The sequence below is a fragment of the Antedon mediterranea genome, chromosome 10 (assembly GCF_964355755.1).
Source record: "Antedon mediterranea chromosome 10, ecAntMedi1.1, whole genome shotgun sequence".
Classification (NCBI taxonomy): Eukaryota; Metazoa; Echinodermata; class Crinoidea; order Comatulida; family Antedonidae; genus Antedon; species Antedon mediterranea.
The window spans coordinates 8,167,925-8,182,203 of record NC_092679.1 but is presented as its reverse complement, the minus strand read 5'-3'; the positions used below and the strand labels follow the sequence as shown (position 1 = coordinate 8,182,203).

Genomic DNA, 14,279 nt, shown 5'->3' with positions numbered 1-14,279 from the left:
CAAGACTTTTACCAATGCCTCAAACATTTTCTGTCCAATTTCATCATGCCATGGCCAACAAACACCTTTGTGCGAATTGCAGCATTCTTCATTAATCGGGATATCATCTCTCTTTAAATGTTAACTAGATTTGCCAGCTCTGATGAAATCATTAATTTGTGTTATTCCAATGATACCACGCTCAATGACCCTGGTCAATTGATGTAAATTCAGCAAGTCCCACGCATACATGTCCTCTCATATACATAATAGGGATGTAGTTTAACCACATCATTTAGATTTCGTCGACTCTCTGTATTCAAGTTAATATCTTTATGATCAGCCTCTTTCAAACAAAATGATACTTAACTTAGAATCTCTTTCTCTGTCTGAATTTGTAGAAGCAAGTTGTAGAGAGAAAGCAGAATTTGTGTTCTTCTGTCCTTTAGAGATGTTTTCCATTTAAGATATTTGTGTCACTGGTTGTATAGGTAATACAAGTTCAGTTTCAACAAAAGCACTTGCCTCAACACTATTTTCACAATGTCCAAAAGCCATATAGTTCACCGGGTCGATATAATAATTGCTTTTTGATGTCATCTCTGTCCACCTCCACTCATCTCGGGCAAGAGTCATCACCAGGCATTCTTGTCTTTCCCTAGTACATGAGTTTTTATACCACAACCATGTGCACTCATCAAACCAGTGTATAATGCTGGTCTGTCTGTATGGGGTACATATCTAATGAAATTGGTTGAGATTGTAGAAGATGAGAAGTAGGAGTTCATTCATTTACAAGGTTATTTATAGGCAGAGCTGTATCTGTATTTCCTTCAAGCTTCTGCCAAACGTTGACAGGTTGAAAACTTACCAACCATACTGGTGACTATGGCCCTGAAGGTTCAGACATTGAATTACATAGCAATAACGCATTTATTATTTAACATATTTGTACAGGATTTCACAATAAGGTATAAATGCACTTGTTTTATATTGTGGTCCTGTCTCCTGTCAAGTTTCAGTTTCATGAAAAGAAATGAGATCTGTGATTTAGAATCTATATATAAATTATGGTTAATTCTGACATAGGCGAGCACAATGGAAAAACTTTGTAACAAATTTCTGCCTTGGATACCTACCAGAACTATCTCAGGTGTACCGCAAAATGTAAAACAGTTTTCACTATTACGATATTGTTCCATATTTCTATCTTAGGAATATATTATAAAGAGTTTTAAAACAAAATTTCTGATTCATCGGTAGATTTCAACTCAATTTCAATTGTACGCGGTCAAAGTAATTTCCGGGTTCACGATGAGTTCACAGGTTCACCTTGCAACTACCTGGTTTCAGTTAAGTTGGTCGTTAGTGGCTATAGCTATTTTAGTTTTTTGTTTATTTTCGGATCGGACCGCGCGTGTGAAGGTACAGTAGTTAAAAAATAAAATCCCGATAGCCGAGTTTTATTGAGTAAGCTGGCAGGAATAACTGTAGGCTATCTGTGTCCCATTAGGGCCCATATTGCAAGCCGTCTAAAACATCTTCCTTCTTGGGCCGAAACGGCCTAGACTGTCGCGGAAGTTAGTTTCAAAAGATGTTTAAATTAAATAATGTATTATGATGGTATTTATTTGAATAAACGCCTCCCCAATAAAACATCACTTTGAATAATAATCGCCTACACCCACCCACCCCCCTACCCAACTATCTAATAAACGCCCATCCACATTAATTATACACACAATATTGTATATACTATTTATAATAGAATTCATTACACTGTTAACTATAATTTACCAAGCATTTGCTATAATTTTTTACCACTTTTCATATCTATTAGAGGATTTTATTTAATTATAAATGTTACGATGTTATTAAAACTAAAAAATCCCTCGAATAAGCATCTCCCTCAAATGAACTCTGCCTCCCCACCTCCGCCCTATAAAAACAATAAACACTATACTTTAAAATGTTATTAATCATTTAAGACACTGTGAAACAGAGTAGGTTTAGTTTTTCGAATGTCAAGTATTTTCAATAATGGTAACCGACAGAAAACGTACAAGGAGAACGTCCTTGTAAAACCTTTTTACCCGAGTCATTATCATTCCGAGAACCTTCGATTACACTTCCTAGAGGAGAGCGAGCAAACTAGAGGTCTAACCCTCTAGTTAGACGTAATTGTTGTTGAATATTTGATATAAATTGTTAAGTTGTTTCATACTTTTGCAACTCCAACTTTGAACGATTATTTAATTTAATAGTCATAGTGGGGTATTATATATCTGTTATATAGAGGACATTGACAACTTTAGCCTTATATTTACAATTTACAATCCTGTGAGAAGTGACAATTTTAGAACATTGTGTACAAACAACAATTTATGCACACATATTTAAAAAAAAAATATTTAAAGAATTTAATTTTTAGTGGCGGCCATTTTGAAATCCAAGATGGCCGACAGATTATCGCTTTACATAGTTAGGATTGTATAATGGGTACAGTAATACCATCAAAACGGACTTGTTCCACATTCATAATTTATATTATTGGTGATATTCTGATTTTTAATAGGGTTAAAGCTGGTTTCCTGTCGACGTAAGAACATCACTTTTGTTGCGACTACGTCGATTTGTCGTAAGAAATGCGGATTTTACAGGAAACCGATTACGATCCAAAATTTACAAAATCGACGCAACGTAAGAAAAATGGTAACGACAAACGATTTTACAGGAAACCGATGACCTAACAATTGTTGCGTTACGACGTTTTCTTCCGATTTTACAGGAAACCGGGATTTTTGATCTTACGCTTGAATGAACGCCCTTGCGTCACGTTTCTTACGTCTCTTACGAAAGTTGACTTGAAGTCAACTTTCGCAAGAGACGTAAGCGCAATCGTAACAAGCAACCAATGAGCGACAAGAGTTATGACGTAATGTGTATGTCCTTATAGTGAAATAAAGCCGGACAATAACATTTGTATGTATTTACTACTATAATTTTAGCCCACTTTACGATGTTGTACATACTTTACAAATGCACAGTAGTGTCAATATAGGCCTAATAATGTTCTAATCAGGGAGTTTACAACTCATATCAAAATCTAATACTCTTATTTATGGACGTGCAATAAACAATCAGCATCGGTAGAAACGTCACGAAAATGAACATTTGCAACAAGATAAGATATAGAAAGCCCCTTAGCAATATAATATTATTATGTAACTTTAAAAAAAAATTGTTTGCTTGATTTTGTATAATTTATATTGTTTTGTTAAATTTATTCTTATTATAGGCCTGTAAATAATGGGTATCTTACTGCGGTAGTACTATCTCATGCTCGATTAGAGTATGCCTGGGCCCATAGGCCGAGGCATAGCCTAGGGCCTAGGTGGTCTAATAATAATAGGAATCCCGAAATGATTTGCCTTTTTTTAATTTTGAAAACTATTTAAGGCTAGGCCTAAAGGGCCAGGATAATTCATTCATATTTTGATTCATACAATAATACATAGGCCTACTAGCCTAGGCTCCTTATAGGCTAGTTTGATTAGATTTTGGTCAAATCAATTCCTATTAGTACAGTATTAATTAAGTATTATTACTAATACTAGGGCCTAGCCTATCTACTAAAAATAATATGTTGGTGTGCTGCACTGACACTGATGCTGAGTTGCACTGACACTGATGCTGAGTAGCTACAGGTACAATAACATCATTCAACATTTCGCGCGAAAAATGATAAAACCCGCTCTAAAAAGAAACACCAATCAGAGATGTTGTTTCAAATACGTCATAAATCTGACCGACGTAAGAAAAAAATTTCAACTTTCGTAACAACACTAAAATCGACGTAAGCATACGACGTGTGTTTCACAGCTAAAATTTCAACTTTCGGGAGCAGCATAACTACAGATGTTTTTCTGCGGCCCGACACGATCTTGACTAACGTCAACGACGTCAATTTTTTCTCAACTTTCGTAAGAGACGTAAGAAACGTATAAAACGCAAGAATCGTTACAAAATTCGACTTCTTACGTCGACAGGAAACCAGCCTTTATTTGAATGTTGGCGGCCATCTTGAATTTGGTCCTTTAAATGTCTTTTGAAAAAATGGCAACATATTTTTTTTCATTCCTTATATTATCAAGATATGAAATAAAGTCAAAGTTTGCTTTTAACAAAAAATATACACGACATTCATATAAACGACATACCAGCCTACACTAGTAGGCCAAAATATTTTTTTTCGATCCAACTATTTAACAAAAAAATTGTAAAAATATATATTTTTAGGTGGACAATTATCTTGTCTTGTGTAATTAAGCCAGGAACGGTTTTGTTACAATTACAACTGCAACTAAATATTAACCATCATTCCATTTGTATTTGATTCAATTTTCTACAAAATTATTATTAATCACACATACAATATTTCGCAAACGTTTTACATCATGACCTTTCTTGTTGCATGGCAACACGAAAAACAATAACCTTCTTCCTTCGATCGTCGACCGTCTCGGTGGTGTCGTCGACGACGTCGAAAATGGCAAAAGTGGTACATCTTATGAATAGAAAAACTATAATAATAGAGCAGGTTTTTAAAAGAAATAGGTAATTAGTTTTATTTGGTTTTTTTTTAGATAGAGTAACCTAGGCCTCTAGGCCTAGTTAGGCCTAGTCTACTACTAGAGAGGTCCTCTACACAGCAGTAAGTAGGCCTAGCCTAGGCCGCCTATATAGGCCTAGATAGGCTAGGCCTAGACCTAGGCCTGTTTTGTTTTAGGCCTAGGCCCTAGGGAGTATGGTCGAAGCGGCCGCCAACCAAAGCGGCCGCCAGTTTAATATCGTCATTTGTATGGAACGCCATGTGCGCTTTAATCTTTGATTGTCGTTGTCAACGCCATGGCCTATGGCGAGTTGAGTTACAGCTGTGTGTATGGTCAAACCAATAAATATAAGCCAAATCATGTACTATCGAATCTTTATATTTCTATAATAATTAAGTTTGCCTGCGGATAAATCAATGTATATTTTATTTGTATTTTAATATTAATAACTAACTAAATATATTTACATTATATATTATCGAATCATTAATAATTTACGTTTGCATCATAATCTACATACTATTGAACCTCTATGTCTCATTTATTACGTACTATTTATTTATTTGTTTATTTTATCCTCTTGACCCGACGTTTCTTGAGCACTCTCCTATCGAATCTTTATACAGTATTGCATTAATAATTTACGTACGGTATTGGCGAATATTTATATCTCATTTACATACTATCGAATCTTTATACAGTATTGCATTAATAATTTACGTACGGTATTGCTGAATCCTTGTATCTCATAGAATCTTTTTACAGTATTGCAATAATAATTTACGTACGGTATTGCCGAATTATATCTCATTTACATACTATCGAATCTTTATACAGTACTGCATTAATAATTCATGTACGGTATTGCCGAATCTTTATATCTCATTTACATCAAATCTTTATACAGTATTGCAATAATAATTTACGTACGGTATTGCCGAATCTTTATATCTCATTTACATCAAATCTTTATACAGTATTGCATTAATAATTCATGTACGGTATTGCCGAATCTTTATATCTCATTTACATCGAATCTTTATACAGTATTGCAATAATAATTTACGTACGGTATTGCCGAATATTTATATCTAATTTACATCAAATCTTTATACAGTATTGCATTAATAATTCATGTACGGTATTGCCGAATCTTTATATCTCATTTACATCGAATCTTTATACAGTATTGCATTAATAATTTACGTACGGTATTGCCGAATATTTATATCTCATTTACATCGAATCTTTACAGTATTGCATTAATAATTTACGTACGGTATTGCCGAATATTTATATCTCATTTACATCGAATCTTTACAGTATTGCATTAATAATTTACGTACGGTATTGCCGAATCTTTATATCTCATTTACATCGAATCTTTATACAGTATTGCAATAATAAGTTACGTACGGTATTGTCGAATATTTATATCTCGTTTACACTGTACTATCGAATTTTGGTTTTTATTATTAGTAATAGGGTGTGTTATACATTTAAGTGTTATTCCATTGTAATACATTGTTTGTGTTTTCAATGAAGCAACGTGAAGACGAAAACGCGACCTTCTACAGCACTATTCCTGGCCGGCCGCCAGTCGAGTTATTGGCAGAAATTCACGTAATTAATTACCGTACCGTACAGGCACTTGCGTCTTATTTTAGTACAGGTATTTAAAACTAATTTTAAATTGATCAATATTTATATATCTGAAGGTATAAAACAATTTAGGATATTAAATAAATAAATTGATGTCATCATGTTATTGTAATTAAATTATGTTTGCGAACACGTACTACTAACAGTAGTTACTTTACTAATATATTAATATACAATAACAAATATATATATTTTGATTTGATATATTTTATTGAAAAAAATATATATATTATTCTTAATAATTGGCATATTATATATTATACAATAAAAACACCACAATGTTTTTTATTGACTTTATTAAACATATATATCATTTAGAACAGTTAAAGTAAGTAATCATCGATTCGCCATTTCGTTTAAAAGAAGGTATCACATTCAATCTGTCAAAAAAGAGAATATATTACATAATATTAATAATGTAAGTTGTTATTTACGTCCGAGGAAAAAAAAACCTGACGATCGAAACAATGACAATCAAAAATGACACAACAACGACAATCAAAGCGCACACGGCGTTCCATACAAATTACCGTTATTGAACTAGAGGCCGCTTTGGTTGGCGGCCGCTTCGACCGTAATCCGCGAGGCCCTTCCTACCTAGCCTAGCTAGGAGGCTAGTACCGTAATAATAATAGGCCTAACTAGGCGGGCCTAGCCTGTATAATAAGTAAGCCTAGCTAGGCCTACTATCTAGAGGCCTACCCTCTGTCTGGGCTTAAATTAATTCGAAGGGGTCAGTCTAGTCTAATAATTACCGAAAACAACCGAAAACAAACCGAAAACAAAATAAAAAAATCTAAATACCGAAAACAAATTTGTATAATATTTGAGGTATATTCAGAGCGTCATTTCGACGATCGAGCATTCTCTACTTTTACGGAGCGCCATTTATGCCTTTATTTACTTCCGAATTAGAAATAGTACTACGGTAACTGCTCCAGTGGACCAAATTTAGCACCGGTGGAGCACAGTGATATAAAATAGAAATAAGTCACTAATTTTAATATCTTTTCGTATGTAAATACACTGTGCTCAAGTGGACACAATTTGGCGCCAGTGAGGAGCACAGTGATATAAAATAGAAATAATTCACTGAATTTTAATATCTTTTCGTATGTTAATAACACTGTGCTCAAGTGGACCTAATTTGGAGCCATGGGAGCACAATGATATAAAATTAAAATAATCACTGAATTTTAATATCTTTTCGTATGTTAATACACTGTGCTCAAGTGGACCCAATTTGGAGCCAGGAGAGCACATTGATATAAAATAGAAATAAGTCAATGATTTTTAGTATCTTTTCGTATGTTAATACACTGTGCTCAAGTGGACCCAATTTGGAGGCAGGGGAGCACAGTGATATAAAATAGAAAAAAGTCACTGAATTTGAATATCTTTTCCTATGTTAATACACGGTGCTCAAGTGGACCCAATTTGGAGCCAGGGGAGCACAGTGATATAAAATAGAAAAAAGTCACTGAATTTTAATATCTTTTCGTATGTTAATAGTAATACACTGTGCTCAAGTGGACCCAATTTGGAGCCAGTGGAGCACAGTGATATAAAATAGAAAAAAGTCACTGAATTTTAATATCTTTTCGTATGTTAATACACTGTGCTCAAGTGAACCCAATTTGGAGCCAGTGGAGCACAGTGATATAAAATAGAAATAATTCACTGAATTTTAATATCTTTTTGTATGTTAATAACACTGTGCTCAAGTGGACCCAATTTGGAGCCATGGGAGCACAGTGATATAAAATAGAAATAAGTCACTGAATTTTAATATCTTTTCGTATGTTAATACACTGTGCTCAAGTGGACCTAATTTTGCACCAGTGGAGCACAGTGATATAAAATAGAAATAAGTCACTGAATTTTAATATCTTTTCGTATGTTAATACACTGTGCTCACGTGGACCCAATTTGGCGCGTGCGCCAGTGAGCACACAGTGATATAAAATAGAAAAAAGTTACTAAATTATAATATCTTTTCGTATTTCAATACACTGTGCTCAAGTGGACCCAATTTGTCACCAATGGGAGCACAGGGAAATGGTCACATACAAAAACATCGAGAAAAAATACTTCTGGAATTTAAAAATATTTCAAACTTGGTATATTTGTTCAATATTGGTTACTCCATCCGTAAACCAAAATCACGTCAGTGATTTTAATAACTTGCGTTTACTTAAGATACTACTTACGAAAAAACATACAATTCCGACACATATGTTAAACTCTAATAATGATTTTTACACAAAAAAAACGGTTAGGAATTCGATTTTTTCCCTGTAAATTGAGCAACTTAAATTAAAAATATACCAAGAAATATATATTGAAATCAAGGAGTATTTTTTTTTTACAAAAGAAATGTTCGTATGTTAATACACTGTGCTCCAGTGGATCCAATTTGGCGCCAGTGGAGCACAGGGAAATAGTCACAATCATACAAAAACATCGAGAAAAAATACTTCTGGATTTCAAAAATATTTCAAACTTGGTATATAAGTTCAATATCGGTTACTCCATCCGTAATGCAAAAGAAAAATTAGTTTCAAGCCATATCAGTGATTTTAGTAATTTTCGTTCGTTTAAAATGTATATTTATGATAGAATATAGAATTCCAACACATTTTTTAAACTTTAAATTTTGATCGTCATAAAATATTGTCCTACACATTTGAAATTTGGTAGTATACGTTCAATAGGTTACTACACGTTCAATATGTTACTACATAATTCATATTTTTAACTTTTTTTTTTTTTTCTTTTTTTTAATCGCTAAAGTTTAAAAAAATGTGTTGGAATTGTATGTTCTTTCTTAAGTATTTATCTTAGACAAACGCAAGTTATTAAAATCACTAATGTGGCTTGAAACTATTTTTTCTTTTGCATTACGGATGGAGTAACCGATATTGAACGTGTAGTAAACCAAGTTTGAAATATTTTTGAATTCGATAAATATTTTTTCTAGAAGTTTTTGTATGTGACTATTTCTCTGTGCTCCACTGGCGCCAAATTGGATCCACTGGAGCACAGTGTATTAACATACAAACATTTCTTTTGTAAAAAAAAAATACTCCTTGATTTCAATATATATTTTTGCTCAATTTACAGGGAAAAAATCGAATTCCTAACCGTTTTTTTGTTGTCAAAATCATTATTAGAGTTTAACATAATATGTGTCGGAATTGTATGTTTTTTCATAAGTATTATCTTAAGCGAATGCAAGTTATTAAAATCACTGATGTGGCTTGAAACTATTTTTTCTTTTGGTTTACGGATGGAGTAACCGATATTGAACATATATACCAAGTTTGAAATATTTTTAAATTCCAGAAGTATTTTTTCTCGATGTTTTTGTATGTGACTATTTCCCTGTGCTCCCATTGGTGCCAAATTGGGTCCACTTGAGCACAGTGTATTAACAGACGAAAAGATATTAAAATTTAGTGACTTTTTTCCATTTTATATTACTGTGCTCACTGGCGCGCGCGCGCCAAATTGGGTCCACGTAAGCACAGTGTATTAACATACGAAAAGATATTAAAATTCAGTGACTTATTTCTATTTTATATCACAGTGCTCCCCTGGCTCCAAATCGGGTCCACTTGAGCATAGTGTATATTAAATACGAAAAGATATTAAAATTCAGTGACTTTTTCCATTTTATATCACTGTGCTCCACTGGCGCCAAATTAGGTCCACTTGAGCACAGTGTATTAACATACGAAAATATATTAACATTCAATGACTTATTTCTATATTTTATATCACTGTGCTCTCCTTTCGCCAAATTGGGTCCACTTGAGCACAGTGTATTAACATACGAAATGATATTAAAATTCAGTGACTTTTTTCTATTTTATATCACTGTGCTCCACTGGCTCCAAATTGGGTCCACTTGAGCACAGTGTATTAACATACGAAAAGATATTAAAATTCAGTGACTTTTTTCTATTTTATATAACTGTGCTCCACTGGCTCCAAATTGGGTCCACTTGAGCACAGTGTATTAACATACGAAAAGATATTCAAATTCAGTGACTTATTTCTATTTTATATCACTGCGCTCCACTAGTGCTAAATTTGGTCCACTGGAGCAGCTACCGTAGTACTATTTCTAATTCGGAAGTAAATAAATGCATAAATGGCGCTCCGTAGAAGTAGAGAATGCTCGATCGTCGAAATGACGCTCTGAATATACCTCGCCCTCTATTGATGGGTGTTTCTAAAGCTAAGACCATACAGAGAGAGGGTAAGACCAGGTAGTAGTGTAAAATCTGAGACAACAATCAAACTGTTGTCTCAGGTAAAATACAACTCCCTGGTAAGACCATACAGAGAGAGAAAACTGCGCGCGCAAAAGCCAAGGAAGACCCTACGAAATGGTAGTGTGCACAAAATACAACTCAAAATCGTACAAATTCAATGAAATACACCGTAGACTACATTTACTTACAAAATCTATAAACACATTTCGTGTTTAGTCTTTTAAAAAACAAAGCATGATTTTACCTAACTTTGCATTTTCGTCCCCGGTTTTCGTCACTTAAGTTAATACTGAATTGATTAAGGAAAAAAACGTTATTTACTCGACTACGGTAATTTTACTGAATAGATTTTATTGAATCCTTTATCGTGAGCTTGTTTTAAGTATATACTTTATAGTCCCTAATATTATCAATATTCTTAAAAATATCATTTTTGTATTATTATCTTTGAAAATCTATAATTAAATTGATCATGATTAACCGGCCGATTAACCATAGTCAATTTACTTTCTATACTATGGATTAACGTATTCACAATTATTGTGAGGAGTAAATGCGTTGGTTTCTGGATCAAAAATCGAAAGACTAAAATTAAAATATTTTTATAGATTCTGTAAGTGTAAGTAAATGTTATCATAGATTGATTGTACGATTTTTAGTTGTATTTTGTGCACCCTACCATTTCGTAGGGTCTTCCTTGGCTTTTCCGCGCGCGGTATTCTCTCTGTTATGGTCTTTAGAAACACCCTTCAATAGAGGGCGACATTAAAAAAAATATTACACAAAATTTGTTTTCGGTATTTAGATTATTATATTTTGTTTTCGGTTTGTTTTTAGTTGTTTATGGTTGTTTTCGGGTGTTTTGTTGTTTAGGCCCTCTAGGCCCTAGAGAAGATTTTTTTTTAGTTTGTAGGGTAACGAGGGCCAGAGAGAGAGAGGCCCGAGGTCCTCAATTATTTAGCATATAGGCTAGGCCTAGGCCTATTTACGTTCATGTGAGGACCAATCACAACGCAGTTGACATCTGTTCCCTTACGGCAAGTCTAGGCTAGGCTTAGGCCTACTAGGCCTAATCTATCTATTACTAACCAGGCTAACCTGACAAAATATTAATAATATTAGGCCTAGGACTACACTAAAAAATCAGTGTCATTTTTTATTTTTTATCAGAACTGCCGAAGTAAAACGAGACGAAGAATTTATAGCTGTGGGTAAAATACAAGCATGGTTCAGGGCTGTTAGAGTCCGAGCATATTTAAAGTTTTTACACCATTGTGCAACAAAAATCCAAAAAGTATGGCGAGGTTATTTGGGACGTTCTCTATTCAGAGTACTGATTAAAGAATTAATGGTGGTGATGAGATTACATTATTATAATGTAATGGCTGTACAGGTATGTAAATTTTGTTCGGTCTTATATTGTGACGTTGTTGTTATTAATATTTTTATTATTAAGTATTCCAAAGTCAAAAACTATTTTTTTTTTTAGATTCAGAAAATTTGGAGAGGTTATTACACAAGAAAATATATTCATAATTACTACAGTCGAAAAAAATATCTAGAAGGACTTGTTGTTAAAAATGAATTTGTTAGGTAAGTTTGATTGAACCAAAATATGCAGATTATCTAATTTACATATTTTACTGAGCCACCTTACGGTATTCGATTGTGGACAAAAAAAAATGTTCCTAAAACATACTAGCTTTCTAATCCTCATTGCAGTTCATTTATAGATTTTAATCTGTTTTCTCCATGATTTTTAACAATTAAAATCAAATCACAGGCAACAATTGCAGGAGTACAGTGAGCTAAAGGCAGTAGAAGCTGAAAGAGAACTACAGCAAAAGATAAAGGAGAGATTAGAGGCAGAAGCACAGAAGAAACATTACTTGTTAAGTACTGAAGTGGTAAGAGAGAACAATAATAATATTATAATATGAATTTAGATTAGGAATCTTGATTACATGACATTTATATGTAATCTACTTTCAAACTTATTACAATACAGGATAGTATTTTTTTTCCTGATATTTTAGGTTCCAGGAATCTATAATTCACCTTTTCAGCCATACCCAGATGAAATGGAGCTCTTATTAAGACGTGTAAAGCCTAGACCACCTGTAGGTCCTAGACCTAAAAGAGATAACATATGTGGAAAAACCATTACAACAAGGCTGCCAATACCGCATACAACCCCACTTCCACCAATAGGTCAGAAACAACAGGTGAGACTATTAAACTTTATTCTGTCGAAAAACAAAACTACAATTTCCATAATTCTGTTAAAACATATTCTATTCATTCATGCTCACTAATACAGGGACCATTTCGTGCACCAGAAGAAGTAATAAAGCAACGTTACAAACTATTACAACCAACACTAAGGGTTGCAACATCTTTTACATCTGTTGAACAAGCAAGAGAAGCAATGAAAATGAAGGAATGGGTCATGAGAGTTAATGATAATATGTAAGTAAAGTGAATCATTTACAGAAACACAATTATTTATAGTTTATTATTATCTATTGTTTTATTTTATTATTATAGTACAGTTTTACTGTTAGTAGTATACGATGACTGAATCTGACTGTGATAGTAGTAGTTGATAATGAAATTTCCAGATCTGTTAGTTCTAGTGAAAGGTGTCGAGAATGATTTATTGTGTCTAAGGTTATATTTATGTTTGACTTGGTGGAAAAAGGTGATTCAGCCGGTGCTCTCCAGACTTCAGTTTTGTGAAGATGTAATGGACAATTTTGCTATACTATGCATACTACTGATACCAATAATATTCATTGCAGATTTTTACCATGCACTAAGAGGCACAGGGACTATGAACCTCTTTTACACACAACATCAGCTTATGGACATTTACTTTATGGGACAAAATTCTACAGACATACAGATGAAACAAAGAATATTACAACAGAGGTATTTTTTTTTTCTAAATAAATAAAATCTTTAAATCACTTTTTGCAGAAGCTTTTTGTAACTTGATCTTTGTTTGTATCTTGCAGAGATTTCAACCTGTTGTCTCACCAATACCAGTTTTTGAGAAGTTAAACGATAATTATTCTAAAGGCACGGAAACTGTACCATAATTTATACATTAAGCCTAGATTAGATTGCTTAATGAGAATAATTTAAAGTACTACAATGTTGGTTCAAGTTTGTATATTTCATGATTTACCGAATTAGAAATTGACTACCACCAAGTATTGACTTAAATGCTACTATAATGTGACATTTTCAATTGTAAATATAGTACAATAGTCTAGTAGTAGAGTTATTATAAAGATGAGGCAATTTCAAACTGAATTAAAAAATTGGCTCAGGCCGTATAAAGTAATTCCTTACCTGAATTCTAGAGTGCTTTACTAGGTGCATTCCAAGTTAAAAGATAATATTTAAAAAAGGGGATAAAGATTTTGATTTGTTTGACTTTCACATATGATCTTGCTTCACCATGCTGTGAGACTTGCCCAATAGTTTACCCTTGCCCAATAGTTTACCCTTTATGTAAAAATACATAATTTTATACCCAAGATTTGCCCACATTTTAACCCTGTCAATGGTTTTATTACTCTAGTCATCAGATTTTTTGAAAATGCGAAGATGATTCTTTGTGATGCTGATTTCTTTTCTCTTTTATAATAAAAAATTAAATACACAACTACTTTGCTTGATAGAAAATATTATTATTAAAACAGATGACAGTTGATCCAATTTCTTTTCAGGTTATAAA

The 14,279-nt window shown here is 33.1% G+C and overlaps 1 protein-coding gene across 1 annotated transcript; it reads left to right on the top strand.

The window, feature by feature from the left end:
• The first annotated feature begins 4,460 nt into the window (after positions 1 to 4,460).
• LOC140061163 (spermatogenesis-associated protein 17-like) lies at positions 4,461 to 14,259 on the top strand. Its single transcript, XM_072107637.1, has 8 exons — positions 4,461 to 4,596; positions 11,705 to 11,927; positions 12,024 to 12,127; positions 12,318 to 12,441; positions 12,571 to 12,759; positions 12,855 to 13,003; positions 13,336 to 13,465; positions 13,552 to 14,259. Exons 1-8 carry the CDS (start codon positions 4,529 to 4,531, stop codon positions 13,633 to 13,635), a joined length of 1,071 nt encoding a protein of 356 aa, XP_071963738.1. The 5' UTR covers positions 4,461 to 4,528; the 3' UTR covers positions 13,636 to 14,259.
• The last annotated feature ends 20 nt before the right edge of the window (positions 14,260 to 14,279 follow it).